The 24,987-nt window shown below is 36.9% G+C and overlaps 1 protein-coding gene across 5 annotated transcripts in view; it reads left to right on the top strand.

Moving 5' to 3' along the window:
- Window positions 1-24,987, top strand: part of chl1a (cell adhesion molecule L1-like a) — a 131,701-nt gene that overhangs the window by 95,677 nt on the left and 11,037 nt on the right. For 4 of the 5 annotated variants that reach the window (XM_036591288.1, XM_036591287.1, XM_036591286.1 and 1 more), the window contains exons 21-25: window positions 1,251-1,455; window positions 3,105-3,227; window positions 5,892-6,071; window positions 19,123-19,254; window positions 24,718-24,790. In XM_036591288.1, coding sequence (XP_036447181.1) covers window positions 1,251-1,455; window positions 3,105-3,227; window positions 5,892-6,071; window positions 19,123-19,254; window positions 24,718-24,790 — 713 coding nt within the window. Of the gene's footprint in view, window positions 1-1,250; window positions 1,456-3,104; window positions 3,228-5,891; window positions 6,072-12,843; window positions 12,952-16,798; window positions 16,961-19,122; window positions 19,255-24,717; window positions 24,791-24,987 lie in introns of all 5 variants that reach the window. The other variant, XM_036591289.1, reaches the window with a different exon arrangement.

The following is a 24,987-nucleotide window of genomic DNA, read 5'->3' as shown; positions in this document are numbered from 1 at the left end:
TCTAACCCTGGGCCTCTAGGTCAAAATATATTATTTATGAAAAATACTTATGTATAATTACGATATATAATTATTATATATATATTTTATTATTCTGTTTTATATATAAGACTTTATTCTGAGTGGTCCTTTGTAGATGATTAATAAACTCTTAACAGATTATCAGTAAAACATCAACATTTCAGTGAAGTAGCAGTAGAGAAGCATCTGAATGCACTGAAGTAAATATCCTGTAGATGTTCTGTTGATACATTACTTACATTAAGTAGTTGTTTTGTTAATTTGTTACTTCAATTAAGCAAAACCCAGCCTTATCCAAAACCTAATCCTAATTCTGACCCTAACCCTAACCTCAACCTCAACCAAAAACCTAATCCTAATCCTAACCCTCATATGTTTTTGTCTGAGAATCTGTTCAGTATTTGTTTCATCTAAAAGGACACTCAAATAAAGTGTCACCGTTCTTCTACAAAACAAGACTTCAGAGTAACAAACCCCCTTTCCTCACTTTACTATGATGTGCTACATGTTTAATGACACTGAAATGGTTGATAATGATAGGAAAGGTTTTAATAAATCAAAATGACCTTGGTCAGACTTTGTCCTGGTGGACATATTTTTGGCATGGTGCACCTTGTGGATGATATGTTTCTGCATCAGTCAATTTTGCTCAGAAAAGCAATTTTTCATTGTCTGTTATCCATCCAACAATATGATTCACATTCAGTATCATAATTTTAAAAGTTCTCATAATGTTAGACATTATATGTTATGAGAAATTGCTGAAATATGTATGTTGCCTAGAAGCAACACTGTGCAACAAGTGAATTTAGCCAGTATAGCCTAATCCTAACACTAACCTTAACCTCAGCCCAAAACCTAATTCTAACTCTCTCCCTGGCTCCTTATATGGTTTTTTAATGTTATTGAGAGTCCGTTGAATGTTTATTTAATCTAGAAGCACGACTCAAAATAAGGTGTCACCCATATATATATATATATACAAATGTATTGTCCACAGAAACTCCATATCTCTATATCTCCATATTTTTCCATTTCTATCTTTCTACTTCAGCAGCCGTCCTTTACATGGAGATTTTATTCTCACTTTTTTCTCTTGTTCTCTAACCTCACTCTTCTTGTTTGACTCCTTTCCTTCTTATCTCTCAATCTTTTTCTTCTCTCTCTCTCTCCCCCATTTGCCTCCCTCTCACTCTCTTTTTTTCCACTTCTCTGTGTCTCTTATTCAGGTGCATTGGTGGAGAACTCGTAGCCTGTTGACCTCTAAGGAAGTTCCTGCTGAGAAGCAGTTTCTCACTCTCACGGGGAACAGGAGTCACACCATGGTTCCTGGACTGAAGCCTTTCTCCGAATACCGCCTCACTGTCAACGTCTTCAACAGGAGGGGCAACGGCCCCAGCAGCAGCCTACTCACCTTCACAACACCGCAGGGAGGCAAGTGCAGCGGTTACACATCACTTACATTCCAAACAGGGCTTTCAGAAAGCGTTGCTGAGTTTTATTTAAGCTCTTTCATTTTTATGTGGTAGTATAAGTGCTCTGGTACTGAAAGTAAGGCCAGCTAACCTCAGTCTCAGAAGCGTAGTTCAGAGTAATTCACTGTTATTTTTCTCACTCGTAGCTCTTTTAAATACGCAGAGAAATTGTGTTGAAACCATGGTTTCTTATCTTTGAAGCAATACCATATTTGTGTTTACAAATAGAAGGGGGGGAGATTTAACCCCTTAAACCTCTATTGCACATATTATGAGAGCAATATTTTCAGTTTCTTACATTGGACATGATAATTAAATTAAAAACAATAAAAAAGCGTGTTGCATGCCTTTTAGGGTATGTTGCCAAGAGGCAACATTGTGCGATGTCATAAAAGATGTTCTATATCCAAACATTTGGAAAAAAACTGAGTAACCACACAATCATACAAGTTCATCTTTAAATATTATAAATGCTAAAAATTTATATCAAGTTATTTTTAAAGACGTTGCCTTACTATGAGGAAACATTATGAAGTAATTATTGGATTTCTTGCAATACAATCATTTGAAACCACATGTATCAGTAAAACCATGCTAAAAATAAGTCATTTTCAAATAATCAGAATTGGCTTTCATTAATATACATATATATATATGACAATTATGACAGTAAAACATACTGCATACTATCTACCACATCACAAAACAGACTAGAATGGGCTTCTAGATACTAATGTTTCATACGCATTAATACTACATAATTTTGCTTGCATAAATACACAAAAACATGACGAGTTAAATCTTAATTTTCATATTATATTTATAAATGAAAAACTCTCTTAAGCGAGTGAATAAGTGGCACTTCCTTTGCTACTGGCTAAACTCACTCGTTGCGCAATGTTGCTTCTAGGCAACACATATATTTCGGCAATTTCTAATAACATATAAGGCCTAACATTAGGATTAGGGTTAGGATTAGGGTTTAGGTTTAGGTTGAGGTTAAGGTTAGGGTTAGGATTAGGGCCAGGGTGAGGGTTAGGATTAGGTTTTGGGAAGAGGCTAAGGTTAGGGTTAGGATTAGGGCCAGGGTTAGGATTAGGTTTTGGGTAAGGTTGGGTTTTGCATAATTGAAATAACATAACAACACATCTACTTAATGTAAGTAATGTATCAACAGAACATCTACAGGATATTTACTTCAGTGTATTCAGCTGCTTCTCTACTGCTACTTCACTGATATGTTGCTGATGTGTTACTGATACTCTGTTAAGAGTTTATTAATCATCTACAAAGGACTACTCAGAAAAAAAATCTTATTTGTCAAAATGAAATGGAAAGAGAAGTGTAAAGTTAATACAGAATGTAAATCAATTGTAATTTTAAGCATTGCATAACTCACAGTGTCGTTACATCATTACACATGAATAGTAAAGCAAAACAAAACTAAAAGCTCTTGACTTATAAAAGCTAAATTGGCTTCACAGGGTTAAATTTTAAAAGCTGTAAGTTGTATTAAATTCTCTGGTTCTGCGGTTCCACCATGCTTCACTCTGTTAGTCAGATTACTGAACCTGGGCCAGGGATTAAATGTGTGCTAATTGTGTGCAGTTCCTGAGAGACCTCCTATACTGAGAGCCACAAACCCTCAGGGTGACTCTATCACTCTGGTGTGGGCACCACCACTCGAAGCCAACGGCATCCTCACAGGCTACAGACTACAGTACCAGCTAAGTATGTGAACATGATCCCATTCCAGTTACATCACACACTTTGGCTGCATGTCTGTTCATTGTATAAGCAGTGATTAATAGACAGTGCTAATCTGTCAAGCACCACCGTCCTTGACTACTGTTACTAAACCCGTACATTACAAAATTTCACAGAGATAGACCTGTTTAACTGCACTCTCATAGTAAAAGGTATATTATTAATTATTTCTAGTATTTCACAATATTTCTTTTCACAATAAATCACTCATGTATTCATCATTTTATTGTGAAATCAACTGAAATCAACATCAAATTATATGCAAAAGAGCATACTTGAGATGGTGAATAAATATGTTTAGTCTTTTACTTGAATTAAAATAAAAAAATTCAAGTCATTATCTTTCATATATAAATTTACAGTAAATTACTGGCTGCTGAGTTGTTACTTTTACAGTTGTTATGTAAAAATACAGGAGAAAACCGCTACATCACTGTAATCTTGTGGTGCAGGTGACTGAAGTTACAGGAAGTTACTGTTATTTACTGTTAATATGGTAAGGTAATGTGAAAGTAATGCAAGTAGTAGCCTGTAATTTATAGTTTACAATGTAAATTTTTTACAGTGTATTAAATTGTCACTGGAGTGGTAACCTCAAGATAGTGGTCTCCATCCCTAGTCCTGGAGATCTATTTGCGACACCTGCTCCAGTTAATCAACCTCTTCCTAAGTCCCTGATAGGCTAGACCAGACAGTATTGGACTTAAGTGGGTGGTGCAGCTTATTGGATACAGATTGGAACTAAGGCTATGTTTACATTACCAGGCTGAAGTGGCACAAATCCATTTTTTGCCCTAATGTGACTCAGATCTGATGTTTTCAGAGCTGTGTGGACACAAAAATCTGAACATTTCAAATCCGACCTGACCCACTTTCATATGTGGTCCTAGATCGGATACGTATCCGATTCGTGGCCATGCGACCTTAATGTGACGCTCAGATCGGAATTCATGTGCTTTTTTTCCACTGCGCCATCATTCAGCGTTACCATGGCAGCAGCGCCGAACAGCAGTTAAAGCCTGTAAACTGTGGAAAAGCAGCTCATCTCACCTTTTTCTCCTTCGTCTCGCTCTAATAATGAAGCTGAGAGCTGATCAGAGTTAATTATCTTCTCAGCGAAGCTCGTTCTGCTCGTTAGTTTGTGCTGATGATGAACGTGATTCATTCACGTGTCGTTACTGAGTAGGATGAGCTCATGAGGGTCATTTCAGGACGCCGGTTCGTTCACATTAATGACAGATTGGAATCACTTACCTAAACGAGTGTGAACCATCATATCATAGAGATCGGATTTGAGCAAAAAGTCAGATTTGAGCAATGAGGCTTGTAATGCGAACGTAGCCTAAACTCTGCAGGAAGGTAGATCTCCAGGACCAGGGTTGGAGACCACTCCCTTGAAGGCACATCTTCAGTATACATCATTCAAAAATGTTCTATTGCAATTATAGTTTTTAAAAATTGGTTTGACTCCTGAGAAACTGGACGTAGTGTACCTTTAAAACTTATTTAAGGTAAGGTACACAATATGACCTTAAGCATCATGGTTGGGCCCTTAAGGCAGGTTGGAAACAGTATTGAATCTGCACTGTCCCAACAGCTTGATTTGAAATCACACTGTAAAAAATTGGAACAGGGCCAAAGTTGATTTGAAGTGTTTTTGCAGTTTTAATTGATGTAAAAGCGGATCTTTATGGATGGTGTAATAGGCAGGAAGTTCAACACACATCACATATCACAAATTTATAGACTAGCTATCATTGTGCTTCTTTTTGGAGAAGATAAGTCCAGCAGGTTTCTCATCAGTCCATGTGAACATCAGCAATGTTAGTGCTTTGGACACCACAGCCAGCAAGCAAAGTGATACATCACATTTCTGCATTAAAATGAACTACTCATCAAGCTGAGGGATGTGATAATGCAGAGGATGATACATATGCCTGTGAACTAATATTTATCTTCTGAATGTTTTAAAAATCACAAACGTGAGCAAACCTGTCCTGCTGTACAGATCTGTGTGCTGTCTGGGTCAGTTTTTCCTGCCTTGTTTTTGATTGGTTACCTCATTAAAAGTGACACATGATACACACAGCTTTTCCACTGAAGTTGAACATTTTTCAACTCAATCCGTGAGGAGCCTCACCAAAAAAATCTGGGAACCACAATGGGAAAAACTGGGCCCGTGGTGGAAGAAGCAGAGCCTGCGGAATCTGCATCCTGCCGTAGGATATGATACCATTTTGAGCGGAATATACTCTGCTATCTGAACGCAGCCTTAGTTCCTCTAAACTGAAATTTTGCTTTGCATTGTTTCATTCAAAATATTTATTTGAGTTGAATAAAACCAAATTGCTTGTTACCACATGTAGTATTTTTCTTTAGGTTAAACTCATGAACCATTTTTACAGTGTAATAACACCCTAAATTTCTGTTATTGACAAAAGCTTAAGTTGTGCTCTGCAATTTCTCATTGTTTTTCTCTTTCTATGCTGTACATTTGTCCAATTTCACAACAGTTGCTCCAAAAGAGCACATTTGTGGGCAGGGAATGGACAGATCTTTCACTTCTATGCATAAAATAGATAATATACAGCTCAAGCTACAGACCTGTCACTGTGTGTCTCATTACAGTCAATGAAACAATGGATGTGGACGAAGCTCACACAGTAAGCATCAGTGGACCAGACACAACACAGCTGGTTCTTTCTAACCTGAAGTTAGGCAGTCAGTACCAGTTCTACCTGAGTGCTTGCACTGTGGTGGGCTGTGGACCAGCTATCAGTGAAGAAGAGGGCACTGTACGCACAGCACGTGAGTATGAAACGTTGCTTGTAAGTCTGTCGTACTGTACTGAAAAAGTATTAAAACACCTCCAATAGGTCCATGAAGGTGTTTCCTTCCTTGCATTTTGTTGCATGACTCTAGCATTGTTTTACATCCGCCGTCCTTTGATCATCTTTTATTCATGTTCATCATGCCGTCCAGTGTTTGGCTTGTTTGTGGAGGTTTTGTTTGTAGATTATCCCACTAATATAGTGTTTCTTTCATGAAGACACATTTCATGAAGAGTCCACAACATCAGTGGCCACATCAATCAGTATGTATCATTTAGAGAAGTATGTAGCTGATTTAGTTGACATGTAGTTTTAGGTAGTGGATAGTCTCAATTTGTTAACATAGCATTTTCAAAAAGGGATGCATGATATCGGAATCATATTGGTACTGGCAAATGATTGCTAAAAAAAAAATAATATATATATATATATAATGTTATTGCATAGATGTTTAGGTTTAACTGTTATTTCAAATTATGGTTTAATGACATACAAGACTGTGCAAAAGTCAGAGACCACCCATCATTTATTTAATTTCCAGTCAAAATGGGCATTAAGTAGAAGCGTCAGTAAAAAAAAAAGCAGAAAACATATATTTGACAGAAAATTATACACAAGCCTCAGGGACCAAATACAGTATCAACCATTTTTAGTATTCAGTGAGTTCTGTTCTTTCAGTCCCGTTTTCTCTACAGGTTTTCTTGCTCTACTTTTTTCACTCATTTTCCTTTGACTTTTCCCTTCTTTCTGCCAAAAAGACTCTTATTTCTAATCTCCTCTAAATATCTCCTAATCAATATCATGTACTTAATGGTGGTTTTGAGTGGACAATAAAAAAAATGGTCTCTGACTTTTGCACAGTACTGCATTTAGGTTACTGTGAGAGAACAGAACATTTAGTAGATACTGAGCTACTCTGCCAAAATGTCTGCATTTTACTCATTTTACAGCATTTGTAAATGCTCTAATTCTCCATAGGAATATAGTGATATATTCATACCACAGTTCAATCTCAATACTTTTGTGATTTTGTATTCTCATAAAATTTAGAACTAAATTTGAATGAAGAAAAATGAAGACCGTAATCATGTTGTTGCATAACTTACTAACAACATTAGAGCTTGGAGGAAGTACGTGGAATGAATCAATGCACTTACATTAGATGACATGATTAATAGCATGTCACATCCCCACAAAGCACATTGTCACAGATTCAAATTGCAGTATCACAATATCATGTTGCATTTTTACACCCCTAAAGCTAAATTTGACATTGCATAAATGTTTATATCAGCATCCACATCGACAGATGTACATAAAAATATCAGAAATTGAAACTGGCCCACAATCCCCATATCAGTGCATCCCTACTTTCTCAACATGCTTTTTTTTAGCCATTTAATTTATTTTTAAGTTTGATGGTCTCTAGATTAGTTTGCCTTTACTGTATTTTTCTTACATTCTCATTTTATTCTCATGAAGATTCATTTCAAGAAGAATCTACGACGTCGTTTGTCACATCGCCAGAGATCAGTATGTATCAGTATTTGGGTTAATATGCAGTTCAGCCTAGCTGAATACTTGGAAGCTAATAACATCCATTTCTTACCACAACGACCTTCTAAATAAGCTTTTCAATTATTTCATTGATCTCTTATTTTTAAGCCTCACTGTAAGAGTGTAATGCATTACAGCAAGCTCATGAGATCTCTCCCCTCTCTATCCATTTTCTCTCACTAGGTCAGCCATGTTTTCATCCATTTTTTAATTAAATGTGCAAAGTAGATATTTAATCAATAATGAGCAGTTAGAAGGTCTATCTAATATTCAATACAATCCAGTTAAATGCTATTTATCCATATTCTGTGCTCTTTCTAAGCTGATTTTTCTTCACCGGCGTTCACGACCTCCCCTGAGATGAGTATGTACTAGCATTAGTAGTTAATAGCTTTTCTTTTAAAGCCTCAACCAGGATTCTACACAGAGAGGCTGGGTTTGGTGCAGCAACAAGAAGCTTTCAAGTTGCAGTGCTACTGGACTGTCGAAACCTTTGAAGTGTACATAATATGTCCAAAAGTTTGTAGACACTCATCCAATGTTTCTTCTGAAATCAAGGGTATTAATAGGCAGTTTGTCCACCCTTTCTTCCTATGTTGGAACAGTGCTGTGAGGATTTGATTGCCTTTAGCCACAAGAGCATTAGTGAGGTCAACTCGACCTATAGGTACTGGACGATGCCTCATCACTGCAGAGAATGCCATTCCAATGTTACACACTCGGGGGGCTTTATACCACTCTAGGTGATGCTTAGCATTGAGAACGTTGACCTCAAGCTCATGTGCAGCTGCTCCACAGCATCCTATTCTATGGCCAGTTCTTTTCTATGGAGTTTATACAAGCTGTGTATGCTCAATTCCCATATGGATGAAAAATATATCTATATATTTGCTCATATTAAAAATATATGCGCATAATATATGAGCCTGAATAAGAATTTATGTACAGTATACATGCAATGTATGAGATGCTTTAAAATATGTGCAAAATATATTTAAATCTGCCTGTTTTGAATATTTAAATACATGCCAGTAAATGTACTTATGTGGCAATGAATTGAAATATCAGCACATATGTAGATAAATATTTAAAGTGTCAATTTTAAAGAAGGACATATATGCCAAACATATATGGAAAGTAGTGCTGGGCAATATGGGAGAACTGTAATATCACAATGCAAGGTATTTTCACGATACCTTTTTTTCTGACATCTGGTATATTGGAATAGAGAAAGTGCCAAAGCGCCACATTTAAAAAATACTATCAAAAACTATGAATCCAATTACTTGTGTTTAATATTTGACATACTGAGCTGCATTGAATCCAATTAAACAGGACTAATTACGCTCTCTTTGTAATCAAACAAGCAACTGGAAATTGTTAAGTACTGACAATATTCACAATATGCTCATACAAGCCTATTGTGACGTATTGTGACATAATTCATCATGGTAATGATAAATATTGTCATATTGTTTAACCTTAATGTAAATATGTTACAAACTGCACATATTTTGAAAAAGATATGGAAATACATTTCATTTGCATGTGAGCTGAACGCCTGTGTCATCAATCAGCGTACTGAGTAGCCGGGTGCCTGGGTCCTTTTGGACATATAGTGGACAATAAATACATCTAGAATGGTTTCCGGCTAGTGATGGAATGCCTATGACATCAATTTGACCATTCCTGGGTGGGGCTTTAAAACTTCTGTGACCAAAAAATCTATATTTTTTGCTATTATGTGTTATATTATGTGTAGGCCAACATTACAGTAGTGACAGCATGTGGTATTGATAGTGGCAGTGTTACAGCTGTAGAGGCTGTAGTAGTAGTGCACTAGTAGAGTAGTAGTTGTAGAAGTAGCACTAGCAGTAATACATTCTTAAAAATAAAGGTGCCAAAAAGGGTTCTTTGGATCGATGCCGTAGAACAAATAACGTATTTTTTTGATTCCCTAAAAGACTTTATAATGGATGCTTCTTTAAAGATTAATGACCGCCCCTCGTATAACTCCACTCCTAGTATAACTGTAAAAAATGCTCAGAAGAGGGAGGGACATTTTGCATCATTTGGGAGGGGAAGAAGACGGACACTATGATGCAAAAAAGTAAACCAAGAAAGTAACAGTGCTCTTCTACTGTCACCTTCACAATGATTCAAACTTAGCCTTTTAGCATAATGGCAGAAATGCTGATGAAATAAACGCATGCCTTTATAAAATACTTTATCTTTCTTATACAGTCAGGTCATTTAGGTGAAGTTAAATGATGAAGATAAACTGAAAATGCAGACGTTCAGCTTTCCTCATTCTTAGGGACTCAAAAGTAATGTGAGAAACTTATCATCATAAATTAAATTGTGATTTTTAACTTGGTTTTAAAACCTTTGCAGTCAACGACTGCCTAAAGACACTGCGTTTTCCTCTGGGGATGCTCTGAGAGGCCTTTGCTGCAGCTGTCTTCAGCTGCTATATGTTCTTGGGGCATGATAGCTTCAGTTTTGCTTTCAATAAGTGTAATGCCTGCTTGATTGGACTGGTCAGGTGATGGACATGGCCATATGCTGTGGTAGGCAACTAAGATAACAATAACTTTGTCTGTGTCTTAATATATAAATGGACCTGACTGGAGTCTCAGCACGCAGACAGAGACGAAAACAGAGAAGGATGACTGATGTTATGTTGAAGTGTTGAGGTCCTTTGCTATTACAAAGCACTATATTTCAGTTTTTATTGAGAATATCGGTTATAAAGCGTAATTAGAACCATTTTTATAAATGTCAAATCTACTGTTAGTATAAAGAAGCTTAGTAAAATGAAACCACCACATAATATAAAGGTTCTATACCAATTTAGTTTTCCTTACACCTCCACATCCAAGCCAAGAACCATTTAGAAACCTTTATTTTTGAGACTGTAGGAGCGGTAGCAGCTGTAATCGTGGTATGAATGGTGGTGGTAACAGCAGTAGTAGCGATTGTTGTTGTATTACTTACTCAAAGAAGAACTGGAACTGGCTTTTATGTATTATTCAACAGAGGAGACCATATTGACCAGTAATGTTTGAGTTAGCTGATAGTGTCTTTGCTTGATCTGCCTTCAAAAGATGCTAAAGCATTGTCCCCGTGCTTCTTTTTAAAGAGCACACAGAAAAACAGCAGCATGCTTAAAGCTGCAGTCAGGAACTGGCAGGCCAATTTTTGGCATTGCAGCAACTCGCTTTGTTGGCTTTCAAATAACAACAGCACACCCACTAAAATACCCACTAATATTGTTGGCTGCTGACAGAAACACATTGTTTAAGGCTCATGCTCGCTGAAAAGAGGGGCTGCCGAAGCGCGGGTGAGCAAAGGCAAAACAAAGCATTGTGCGTGATGATTCGAGACTGATGGCTCATGGTTTCTTGAATCCGGATGACACACATGGATATTGCATTTTGGATGCTGACAACGAGATGTCAGCTCGCCAGGCAACATCAAGACGACTGACAAATCCTCCTCTACTGTAGTCTAACCTACTGTGATCTGCATGTGGTATGAAATCCTGTCTCTCTGTCTTGCAGGGCAGCCTTTCTCTTTTACTTCATCCTACACTGTCATTGCTACTGACAACCCCACCATTTCCCCCATAGGTATCTACCATGGTGCACCATCATTTTCTCAAGGCTTTATTTTTTGAAATCTCATGTTTCACATGATATCTGTAGCTTTAGGAATGTAGTACATGCTTTGGTAAAGCTGCACTATGTAAGATTTTTTTGTTACAATTGTGCCCGGTTTGGATTTCACAGGTTTTTCAGACCACGTTATACGTTTTTATGCATTAACATTAGCAGCACACAATCAAAACGAAGGTCCAGCTTGATTTTTAGGTTTTACATTTACAGCATTTGGTGGACACTCTCAGCCGGAGTGGCTTACAGTCTGGACGAAGTACACAAAACATGTACTTGAGTTAAAGTAGAGATACCCAAGGTAAAATATTACTCCAGTAAAAGTAGAAGTTCCTCCCTTTAGACCTCCACTTGAGGAAAAGTACAAAAGTATTTGCCGTCAAATGTCCTTAAGTGTCCAAAGTAAAAGTACTAAAAGATTAATTATGACTCTGATGTCCTATTATCATTTTATAACAAGACTCTGCTTCATTAACTCATTTTAGGTGAAAATACTCCAGTGTCTCTCTTGGTAAACCAGTCTTTTAATAGAATGTCATTAATTAGTGACGCTGATGTCTATTAAAATGATCATAAGCACAAAACACTGAAGGTAAACAGTTTCCATCAGGTAGAACTGAGTGGCTCTGAAATCACTTCTTACAAACAAGCAAAGTTTCAGTTTAAGATTTATTTGAACTTAGTTACAAGTTTAAGTTTAATAAAAACTTTCAACTCAGATTCACAAATGAGTTTCCTTTACTAAACTGCATCTGTAGGTCTCTGTTCATAAACATAAACTAGCCAAAACTAATTTACTATAAAATGAAATATTGTTTGTATAAATTCAGAATAAAGACACGTCAGTCTCAACTGCATATGAGTACATATTTCTATATTGTGGTCTGTTTACACAAAGTTAGGTTAGTTCATCATTTATGTTGAATAGACTCTCCCAAAATTTTACGCTGCTGCACTGACGTTGAACCGTGTGCTGCACTGGGTCGGTATGACCAACAGGTCAAAACAAGCTCAAAACAAAGTGACCGCTGTGCCCTGATTGGTGTTGTTGCTTCGCGCTTCTTTCGTTTTGACATGTTACGTTTTTATACACACATAAACCAAAAGGAACGGCAGATTTCTCATAATGTAGTGGAGTAAAAAGTGAGATATTTGACTTTGAAATGTAGTGGAGTGAAAGTAAAAAGTCACCCAAACTGGAAATACTTAAGTACAGTAATGAGTGAATAGTCTTTCAACACACTCACAATCAGCAGTTTCATCCACATGAGAAAGGGGTTCGAAGCACAATCGATGTTCTGCACAGTACGTGTAATTACACATTTCTACCAGAGAGGTCTCCAAATCCCCAAATCTTACATAGTATAGCTTTAAATAATTACTATTACACATAATCTCCTCTAGATCTTCTCAACTCCTTTATCTTCAGGGCAATGCTGGGTCTCTTGCCTTAACTAAAGTGTCTTGGTGCTTGTCTGTCTCTTTTTCTGTCTTTCTTTTGGTCTCTCTCTCTCTCAGCACTGTTCAACATAAGCACCACTGTTAGCCACAGCTTTGCAAAAATCAGCTGGACAGCAAGAGGAAGACAGTCAGACTCAGAAATCTATGTTGCAATTATGGACCACAGTAAGAAACTCCTGCTCTGCTTGATTGACTAATGATAGACTGATAATAGCAGTGGTTAACTGAGTAGGAAGGCCTGGGCTTGGGCACTGTCAGATTAAAAAAGGCTTTAGTGGTGTAAATCTCAGACTTCACTATGATTTGATTATGATCCTCATAACAATTCATCATTAAATCTCAGACTGCACCACGTTTTTTTTTGCACCACATGTTTAATTCAATGTGATAACACATCTCACACTAGTTTGGCAACCAGTGAGATCCTAATGAAGTGGCTTCACTTCATGCCTGAACTATTGATGTGTTGAAAATATGTCACAGATATATGATATATAATACAAGCCCATTTCCAAAAAAAGGGATGCTGTGCAAAATGTAAATAAAAATAAAATTCAATGATGTGCAAATAATTTAAATGCAAAATTTAATTAAAAATAAGACAAAGACAACAAATCAAATGTTGAAACTGAGAAATTGTATTGTTTTTTGAAAAATATATGCCCATTTTGAATTTGATGCCAACAAAATAGTTCCAAAAATAGCTATTCTTGAATTGTTGCACTATTTGATCATGCAGTCTTTCACAGAGTGGTCAACCCCTCCTCATCTTTACTTCTGAGAGACTCCGCCTCTCTGAGATGCTCTTTTATACCCGATCATGTTACTGACCTGTTGCCAATTAACCACCAGGTGTTTTTTTAGCATTACACAACTTCACCAGCCTTTTGTTGCCCCCGTCCCAACTTTTTTGGAACGTGTTGCTGGTATCAGATTCAAAATGGGCAAATATTTTTCAAAAAATGATAAAGTTTCTCAGTTTCAACGTTTTATATGCTGTCTTTGAAGCATTTTCAATGAAATATACGGTTTGAATGATTTGCCCAGCATTGCAATTAAACCTTTTTTGGAAATGGAGTTGTATAATATGATATCTATCATGAATTAACATATATTAATTTCTACTCCCAGTTTGTTATTACTACAGTGGTGCCATTTTGAATGTAAGAAATCACCATAAGAACATAAGATCTTTGATTTGATTGAACTCACAGATTGTGATAATATTGAATATTGGCCCAAGCCTAGTAACTCTTAACTAATAGAGTCATATACACTACTATTGAAAAGTTTTGAATCGCTTGTCCAATTAAATGATCAATTTTTCAAAATTCTGCAGATTTAAGTTGTTAAGATGTAAATAAAAAGTCATTCAGAGTGGTTTGATGCAAAACACTCCATTCGAGAGAAACTTACTGTTCGCAGTGGTGGTGATAGGAACCAGACGTCTGGTCTGCTTTTAGTGTCTCTAAAAGCTACTTTACCGACAGCTACTACATTAAATGGTATCAAATACATTGCAATATGCAGGAAACATTATTTTATGATACCTTTGAGATAAAGTTTTGGTCTAAAGTTTTTAAAAAGCCATTCATGATAGAGGTGCATGCATTGCATCATAAGGCAAAATCACTGGAGGTTAGGGAACCAGCCTTGTGACCGGAAGGTTGCCGGTTCGATCCCCTGAGCCGACAGTATGTGACTGACGTGCCCTTGAGCAAGACACCTGACCCCCAACTGCTCCCTGGGCGCCGTGGATAGGGCTACCCACCGCTCCGGGCAAGTGTGCTTACTGCCCCCTAGTGTGTGTGCTTACTAGTGTGTATGTGGTGGTCAAAATGCAGAGGTGAAATTTCCCCATTGTGGGACTAATAAGGGTCACTTAACTAAACTTAACTTCACTGATGCTCATCCACAGACATTTTGGGGGGGCAGGGGCCCAAAGGGGAAAGGGGCAACTTAAACATGATTTAAACTTAATTAAAATTACTGTGTATTGCAGTCACTCTTATCAAGAGTGACAGTGTAATCAGATATAACTAAACATAGTGCTCAAAAGTATTCCAAAGGCAGCTAAAAGCTCAAACCTATGCAGGTTTTCTGTGTAAATACTGTGCTTTGCATTTTGGAACTGTCAGTTAATGTTAGTTTACTTCAGCAATAAAATCTGGAAGCTTAATATTAGCAATAGTTCGATTCATAGCTACTCAAACTTCATACAGCAGCAGACGAGAATAAAAATCTTACTGTCAGATCAGCTGCTTTGGAATCTGGTGATATGGAAAAATCAAAAAATCAAGATATCTTTGGGAAAACAGTGCAGATTTTAGTTTGGATCTGCCAATAAAAATAAAATACTTTCTAAAATTATTGTGATTTCTTGAAGAAATTGGTTGAGGATATCTCTTCATACCCTCCCTTCTTCAAAACAAAGTAAACATCTTCAAATCTACACTATTTATGTAACATAGTTATCATTCAAAACAGTGAATTTTGACAAAAAGCGACAACTTTAATGCAATTTTAATGTAATCATGCAGATAATCACCTAGTTTTTATGATGTACCTGTAATCTAAATACTGCCCTGCCCACTACACCATTAATTCACTAGATATCAGTCAGTTATAGCTCTATTTAAGAGCCTCTCAGATTCTCCTATAAATCCCTGTTTTTTACAATACTAATAACTGTTGTATCAAATTATAAACATTGCTAATTTCTGACCCTATGTGTTGTGGTTGTTCAGAATAACCACAGTATGGAATGTAGCACTTTCCTAAAAACATTACAGTGTTTTATTGGTGGAATCTCCGTTGTTGTGGTGATGCCAGACAGAGTTAATGAGGAGAACCACAGGCAGTGGTACTGCACCAGAGGGGGCGCTGAATTCCACAGAACCCAAGAACTCTGTTCCTGAGGTGAGGCTGAGCCTCATCTTACTGAAACTGACCTTGAAGAATGACGGAGCCAGAACTATTATACAGACCAACCAAGAGGGCAGTTGTACAGTTTGAGGGCAAAGGCAGGGGCTCACATGCCCCCTGGGGTCTATCTGTGCTCATTTTGGGTAGTAAATAAAATGGTTATATTTGCATGGGTATGTTTGCGTTGTAGTCAATGCACCCCTGGTTCCTATCACAGCCACTATACAGACGTTTTTATTTTGTGAACCATTTCAAATTAAACCACTGTAAATGTTAGCATTTATATATATATATATATATATATATATATATATATATATATATATATATATATATATATATATATATTTGGTATATATCACTGTTGTCGGAACAAAACCTTGTATCTCCAAAATAGTAACTTTACAGGAGAAGGAAAAAACCTACTTTACTTTTAATGTAAGTCAATGGAACCAGACTTTTTTCCACGTCATTTTGGGTCGTTTCTTTTGGTCCGTTCTTTATGAAATTTACACACAACGTAAAGGGCAGCAGGTATCTCATATTAAAAATTGTGATATTTCAAATTGTGGCAAAAACTGAAAAGCAACAAAAATGGAGATACAAAGTTTTCTTCCGACAGCAGCGATATATAGTTACATACACGATCATGTATGGAATGTAGTTTTTAAACATTATAAACTAGACAACAGAAATTACTTTTATCCAACATTTCTGACAAATTTATTATTCGTTAGGAACGAATTATTGTTTTGAAAACAGCAAAAGGCTATTAAATAACAAAGAAAATACTTTTATTATTGTTTACCACAAAATTTGACCAACATGTTTGTAATACAAGGCATTTTCAGTATTAATTTGATTCTAACTTTATTTCTGTACAGCTCCTCAGTCAAATTGCAATCATTTGCAGCTCTTTTGATCATTCTGGGTGCATCTGATGTTAAACATACAATCCCAAACTTTTGAACAGTAGTGTGTACTGCAGTTTTCTTTGCATGTGTAATCACTTAGCATGACGGTAGTGGGTACTGCACTGCGCTTTCTGGTGAAGGGCTAACACTTTCTGGTTGCGGACCTCCTGTAGGTGATGGTATCTGGAGGATTTCTGAAGCTGTAAACACGTCTAAGTCTTTCCATGTGATTGAGGGACTGGAGCCAGAGACTGTGTACACAGTTCGACTGCTGGCTACCCACTGGCCTGATAACTCTAGTCTTTTTGAGGAGGTTTTCAAGACAAGAGGGAAAGGTGAGAGGGTGGAGAGTCTGTTTGGAAGAACACCACCGGAGGTAGAGCTAGACGCTTTAGCCATAGCTGTAAATTAGCTTCCAATTTTAGGTTTGCATGCATGAACACGAGGCACTGAGAAAATCCAGTCATGCTTTATTTTGACGGTCCTCTGCAGCTTGTCTGCAAACGCTGAAATTGTTAAAAACTAGTGGAAGTCAGTTGAGAATCAACTTCTACTAGTTTTTAATAATTTCAGCATTTGATTAAGATTAGATTCAAGCTCGTCGGATTATGTTTAGCTTTTGAACTAAGGTTTTGGTTAGAATGAGATATTTCCTTGAATATACACTGATCGGGCATAACATTATGACCACCTCCTTGTTTCTACGCTCATTGTCCATTTTATCAGCTCCACTTACTATATAGGTGCACTTTGTAGTTCTACAGTTACAGTTGCATACTTTGTTAGCCCCCTTTTACCCTGTTCTTCAGTGGTCAGGACCCCCATGGACCCTCACAGAGCAGGTACTATTTGGGTGGTGGATCATTCTCAGCACTGCAGTAACACTGACGTGGTGGTGGTGTGTTAGTGTGTGTTGTGCTGGTCTGAGTGGATCAGACACAGCAGTGCTGCTGGAGTTTTTAAACACCTCAGTGTCACTGCTGGACTGAGAATAGTCCACCAACCAAAAATATCCAGCCAACAGCGTCCTGTGGGCAGCGTCCTGTGACCACTGATGAAGGACTAGAGGATGACTAACACAAACTGTGCAGCAGCAGATGAGCAATCGTCTCTGACTTTACATCTATAAGGTGGACTGACAAGGTAGGAGTGTCTAATAGAGTGGACAGTGAGTGGGCACAGTGTTTAAAAACTCCAGCAGCACTGCTGTGTCTGATCTACTCGTACCAGCACAACACACTAACACACACCACCACGTCACTGCAGTGCTGAGAATGATCCACCACCCAAATAGGACCTGCTCTGTGAGGGTCCATGGGGGTCCTGACCACTGAAGAACAGGGTAAAAGGGGGCTAACAAAGTATGCAACTGTAACTGTAGAACTACAAAGTGCACCTATATAGTAAGTGGAGCTGATAAAATGGACAATGAGTATAGAAACAAGGAGGTGGTCATAATGTTATGCCTGATCGGTGTAAGTTAAAGTAAGCCTCTATAGTGTATCTAGAATGGACCATCCAAATACAGTGTTCATGTAAAATGTAACCCCCTTAAAGGGCCCACATATTGGTAAAGTGTTAAAACATACTGCTCTCAGTCTATATACGGAAACTAATCTGCAAAAACATCCTATTTTGAGTTCATAAATCAACGCGTTCAGCGCGTTTTGGTCAAGTTGCATGTTTCTTGATGACATGATTCGTGAAGTGAGAATAAGTTAACACGTCCTCTACAGAGAACACACTTCTGCACATTTAATCTGCACGTTTTTCATTTACTGCATGTAACATATTGGGAGGAAAAAAAATGGCATGTGAAAAAGTGAGGGCACATTTGATATGTCATGTTTTATATGTTTCCAATCTGTTTAAATATAGCAAATAAAAAAATGTCATATTTAAGTTTGTTGACAGTGGAAGATGTGTTAATATCCCTTAAAAAATGAATAAAACATATTCTTTCACTACAGGTATTCAGACTTTCGCATGTCATTGTATACCTGCCTAATCAGTCGGCAGCAGTTTAGCCCCACCCATTCACACTGACTTTATAGGTAGTGTTTATAAGTAGCCTGAATTGCTTTTCGAGCAAGGCACAATACATGGTAGCCAATCAGAGCATGTATAGTTTACATATCCTAAGTGCAGTAATATGATAAGGGGTAAAGAGAAGTTGTAAAAATTCAAGGAAAAATTGAATTAGGGCTACTTTTGCTACATAAACACATGCAAAAGTGGACTTTAGAGCTAAAAATTGACATAAAAGGGCAATGAAGGATATGTGCCTTGTGAGTTTTGGGGTAAGTCCACATTTTTAGGCTTTAGGCCGAGTCTTTACAAAGTCATAAAAATGAGGAATTGAAGCCAGGACCCACCAGCAGGTCCACGGTGTTTAAGTGGTCAATCCATTAGCCTGACAAAACATTCCAAAGCCTCGAGAGATGCACTCTCAAGCCACAAGACCACTGCTGACAGCTAATGCTTTGTGTTCTCGCAGGTATGGCAGGTGTGTATGAAAGCATTTCATCCAGCGGCTGGTTTGTGGGTATGATGTGTGCTGTGGCCTTGCTCACCCTGGCGGTTCTCATCGCATGCTTCGTGACCAGGAACAAAGGCGGAAAGTATGCAGGTACGGACAAGTTGATTGCAGAGGTCACTTTGGCCTCCCAGGGGGGCCGAATCACAGTGCCGTTTGCGGCTGAGGTGAGTGAATGCTGGTCGTCTCTCAGTGTCACGGCGTCAAGGCCTCCGTGACTTTTTCCCTGGCTGGTGCTCCACCCGCTGTGCGCGTTACCAGGAGTGTCAAACAGTCCGAATGAGATCACTCAGCTTTGTTCTTGTGGTCACCAGCACAGCCTGCCTGAGGCTCCTGCTGGGCTTTCTGATTCTCATCTCATGCACACGTACACATACCACACCACACATACACAGGGTTTTGTCCCATATGTATTATATGTATTTTATGTAGTAATAATAATAATAATAATAATAACGATAATAATAATAATAATAATAATAATAATATATGTCGGATCAAAACCTCGTATCTCCAAATAGTAACTAGTAACTTTACAAAAGAAAGAAAAACATACTTCATACTTTACTTTTAATGTAAGTCAATGGAACCAGACTTTTTTCACTTCATTTTAGTCCGTTTCTTTTGGTCCATTCATCATCAAATTTACACACAATGTAAAGTACAACAGGCATTTTCAAACCATGTCAAAAACTAAGAAACAACAAAAATGGAATTACAAGGTTTTGTTCTGACAGCAGCGATACATATATGTATATATATATATATATATATATATATATATATATATATATATATATATATATATATATATATATAATAGATATAAAAAAGTCTCGTTACAGTGACTTACATTAAAGGTAAACTATGTATTTTCCTTCCCCTGTAAAATTATATATATCTACATTTAATATTTTGCAGATTTTCCAAGTGATAAGTTGATTATCACATCCTCTACAGGGAACTCACTTAAATATGACATTTTTTATGTTTAATTCAATGTAAAATTACTATTTTATGATGAGTTTAACATATTTGAAATGAATAAATCATAAAATATATTAAAAAAAAAAAACAGCCGACAGTCTGTGACTGAAGTGTCCTTGAGCAAGGCACCTAACCCCCAACTGCTCCCCGGGTGCTGTGGATAGGGCTGCCCACCGCTCTGGGCAAGTGTGCTCACTGCCCCCTAGTGTGTGTGTTCACTAGTGTGTATGTGGTGTTTCACGGATGGGTCAAAATGCAAAGGTGTGTGTGTGTTAAATTCAGCAAATAACAGCAACTGTGCATTAAAATGTGCAGAAATGTGTTCTTTTCACACAAGACATGCATTTTGATCACAGGCACCCAAATGGCTGCATACAAACACATATGATCCATATGTATTATACCGTATTATATACAGCACTAGTACTGTGCAGAAGTTTTAGGCACATGAGAATGTCAGAATAATAGAATACAAAAGCTGAAAAAACATTACAATGAAATATTACAATAAATACAGATAACATTAATACAGTAAGTAGTGGTTTTATGTATTGTGAATTTGTATTATGTGAATTTCACTGTTGCCTTTACATTGTGTGTTCATTTCATAATGAATGGACCAAAAAAAAAGTCTGGTTCCATAGACTTACATTAAAAGTAGAGTATGTTTTTTTCTTCTCCTGTAAAGTTACCATTTTGGAGATACGAGGTTTTCTGCCCACAACAGCGATATGTTGTCTGCCAGAACAAAACATTCTCAGCTTTTAATATTAATTAATGTAAAGTGTTTTTGTCAAAGTAATTTTGGACCCGTTCTATTGATCTGTTCATACTCAATATAAAATGTCAAATTATTTAGAAAATTACTACAATTACAATAATAATTTAAATGGAGATATGACATTTTGATATGACAGTAACAGTATATAACTACTTAAACAATATATTTCATGTCCTACATAACTAAATCTACTTATACACAATATTCCCTTCATGTGTTATGTATTTATAAGTGTAATAGTAATTTTCTAAGCCTAATCCTAACTTTAATCTCTGTAAAGAAAAAAAAAGTTTTGCCCTTTTAGTTTAACAAAAGGAAACATTCTGTTTTTGTATAGAAGCCTTTTACAGTAGATTACCTTTCGCTGTTGTCGGAACAAAACCTCATATCTCCATTTTTGTCGTTTTTAAGTTTTTGTCATAATTTGAAAATGCCTGTTGTCCTTTACATTGTATGTAAATTTCATGATGAATGGACTAAAAGAAATTATCTAAAATGTCTTGGAAAAACATCTGGTTCCATTGACTTACATTAAAAGTAAAGTAGGTTTGTTCCTTCTCCTGTAAAGTTACCATTTTGGAGATACAAGGTTTTCTGCCCACAGCAGTGCTTTATTCCCTCTGATTTCCCTGCAAAGTCAGAGCGTTATTGTGCTGAAAACGTATGAAAACAAACTGACGCACACAGACACCGCCCAGTTGCCTGACTGCCTGCAGGAGCTGTTGACACAAAACGCTGAATATTTCATCACCTCTGCATTTCTCTTTCCTACCCATCTGTGACTTTTCATGAAACTCATCTTTTGTCTCATTTGAAGCTCGTTACTTTTTAATCATATTTACCCGAGCTGTTTGAAATAGGAAAATATGCACGGGGACGTAATTCGAATGTTTGAAGTGCCGAGGATGAGAGCTCTGCTTCGTGATATTATTAGCTCTGAATGCTCCCAGCTAAGGCAAAATAGGCATGCAATTCACAGTTATTTACCTGCCTTAAATCTCTAAAGCTTCAAAATAATACAGCCTATTTTCTAAATTTCATTTTAATAGCCTTGATCACACTGTGACTGATGTTATTTTAGCAGTAAACCCATAAAAACTTGTACGGTGTAAGCCTGTTATTACAATTACTGACAATTTTATGCCATTCTTAGTTATTATGTGTTATGAATAGGGAAGCATTGCACTGTATGGTTACTGTGAACAGTGTGGCAGCTTTGTAGTGCGACTGTGCTTTATAGGTTGCAGGACGTGGATCTTGCTTTAAGGTTTAAAGGTTAAAGAAATATTATGTACTATTTTAACAAAACTTTCAACAGTTATTTACATGTGTATTTATTTTGCTGTGATTAATGCAGTGGCTGGAATTGTTAAAGGATCAGTCTTCATTCATATTCCATGAAGCCCCTGCGGAATACTGTATGCATTAATATGGAAGGTAACTTGGGGAAGGAAGCCCCCCCAGAGTAATATTTCCTCCCACCTTATTTTTACTCCTGATGAAGTGATGGGGTCAAATTTAATCTTGACACATTTACCGAATGTCTAATTTATTCTGAAATGTCATCCGGATCACTGCGTTCCTTGGACTTCTTGCTTTTTACGGTCAGGTTTGTCATTGAATAATAATGATCTATGTATTTATACAAAGTTATAAGATTAAATATATTTATTTTATGAACATATTTAATACATTTATACAAAGTATCTAGAATAATTGTTAATATATATATGGTTATGTAGGGTTCTAGAGAGAACAGTACATTTTGAGAGGTGCAGGTGTAGCTGCATCGATCATTAGCTAGAATCATTCAAACTTGCCCAGTAAATATTGTCTGTTGAGCACTGTTGTTTCGTTTAATTGTTGTTGTTATGAAAGTGGCCACAACAACAAAAACAACAATAGTAATAATAATAATAATACTCTGAGCTTTACTGTCTTTTGTTATAACATATTAAAATTAAGTGGAATCATTAAGACAAATTCAGTTTCATTATGTGTTGTCCAAAATTTCTAGACAAGATTTGTTTGGGGGGGGGGGCGTTACCCCAGGTAGGGGGGTGTCTTACCCCACTTTTATTTTATTTTTTATTTTTTAATGAAAGCAAGTGCTTTTATATCCATAAAACAAACTTGAATGCTGTCCCAGTTTATTTCCTCTAACTGTGTGCAGGTTTATGCATCAACATGCATACATGCTAAACTCATGCACAGATATGATTCAGCTTTACAGTAAATGGATGCTCTTTTTAAGGGCTGCGTTTCTCCCCATTTTCCCCTACATTTGTCATATATATCTATGAATGCATGTACACTAGCATTCAAAAGTTTGGAATCACTTCTCATATTAATACTGGTGTTGTTTCATTTAATAATGCTATAGATTTAAATACCATAAGCTTGACCTCAGAGGATGTTTTACTCAATATTTCAAGCTTTTGGGCAACACCAAGGAGTCACCATGAGGCACTCTGAATGTTAACTCCATTATAACTTCATTCTCAAAGTTTTACAGCTTTTTCAGTAACTATGGAATCATCTAAAGCTCTGTTTATCATTCTGGTCACATCTAACATTTCTTTCTTTTTATTAATTATTTGAAATCTATTAAACTGTAGCGTAGAAGCATCTTAATAGAATAATATTCTGCATGTATCCTCAACAAATTGGTTTCACATTGTTTTAAAAAGTAGTGTTTATGTATATACAGTATATTTAAACAGTTTATAGACTTCTAGAATTTAAACTTTAAGCGTGCTATGACTTTTTAGTAATTTTTGAAATTGGGTGAAGTTTGCAAAGGTAGTTTTTTTTCTTTTTTCTTTTCTTTCTTGATTAGCATTCGAATACTGTACATCGCTGTTATTGGAACAAAACCTTGTATCTCCATTTTTGTTGTTTTTTCAGTTTTTGACATAATTTGAAAATGCCTGTGTGTAAATTTCATGATGAATGGACCAAAAGAAACAGCTCAAAATTACTTGGAGAAAAGTCTGGTTCCATTGACTTCCATTAAAAGTGTTGTGGGTTTTTTCCTCCTCCTGTAAAGTTACCATTTTGGAGATACGAGGTTTTGTTCCAACAGCAGTGATATACAAGTAGGCCAATGTATGTAAAATGCCCAAATTCAGAATCCTACATAATAATCATACATAACTACTATTATTTTATAGAAAATAATGCTTTGTGGATCTAATAGTCAGATGCAAACAGCATCACAGCATTTTCCTCACCAGCCCTCTACACTCTGAGGTTAAAAGTGCCCCTAATCTGTTTGTAAAACTGTTGAAAGTTTCTAAGTTTGTTCTGCCTCTGGTGCTGTCAGCGGTACGACCTCTTACACATCCTGAGCTGAGAGGAGCGCCTGCTTTTCTCCGAGTCCCGCTCGGTGTTTCAGTGGGAAATACAGGCCTTTGCTTACTTCAAAGTTTGTACACAAAACACAGCTTATCTTCAAGGCAGTCAGTGTCCTTGAGAAGCTCTTACAAAAGCAAAGCAGAAAGGACACTCCGAGATCTCCTCTGCCTCTTTTCATTCTGCGCTTCAAACTGCTGGATTTCTTTTTGCCCAGCTGCTCCGTTTCCTCTGTAACATTGCATGAATATAAATCAAAGAATAACACCAGCCTCTCAATCGTCAAATGATATCAAGGTGAAATTTTTAAGAGCCGGGTTCTCCTAAAAAAAACGTGCTAAGAAAAGCAGTTCACTTCACGAGATGAGTAACGTTTGATGGTTTCATTTTATGAAAGCAGTTTTCATTGATTGTTCGGGTTCTTTGTCCGACAGTGAAAGAAAAGGAAGACGTTCGGACGGATCTGGAGGCTCATTGTGTCCAGGAAGAGACTTCCTGTGAATATAGGTAAGCAGTCCTCACTACTGTTGACAGATGCTAACCAGTGGTGTAACTGCCAGCAGTGTGGGTTCTAATGGGTGGCTACACTCGTACTAAACTGTCACTAAGGGTCTGTTTTCAGGCCTTTTACTTACGGATCATAATTGGACCATTTTCTATTGCAGTTATATATTTTTAAGTTGCTTTGGCTCCACAAATGTCTT

Source organism: Colossoma macropomum, unplaced genomic scaffold, assembly GCF_904425465.1.
Source record: "Colossoma macropomum unplaced genomic scaffold, Colossoma_macropomum, whole genome shotgun sequence".
NCBI lineage: Eukaryota > Metazoa > Chordata > Actinopteri > Characiformes > Serrasalmidae > Colossoma > Colossoma macropomum.
Note: the sequence above shows the minus strand (reverse complement) of the source record. Positions and strands in the feature narration are given on the sequence as shown.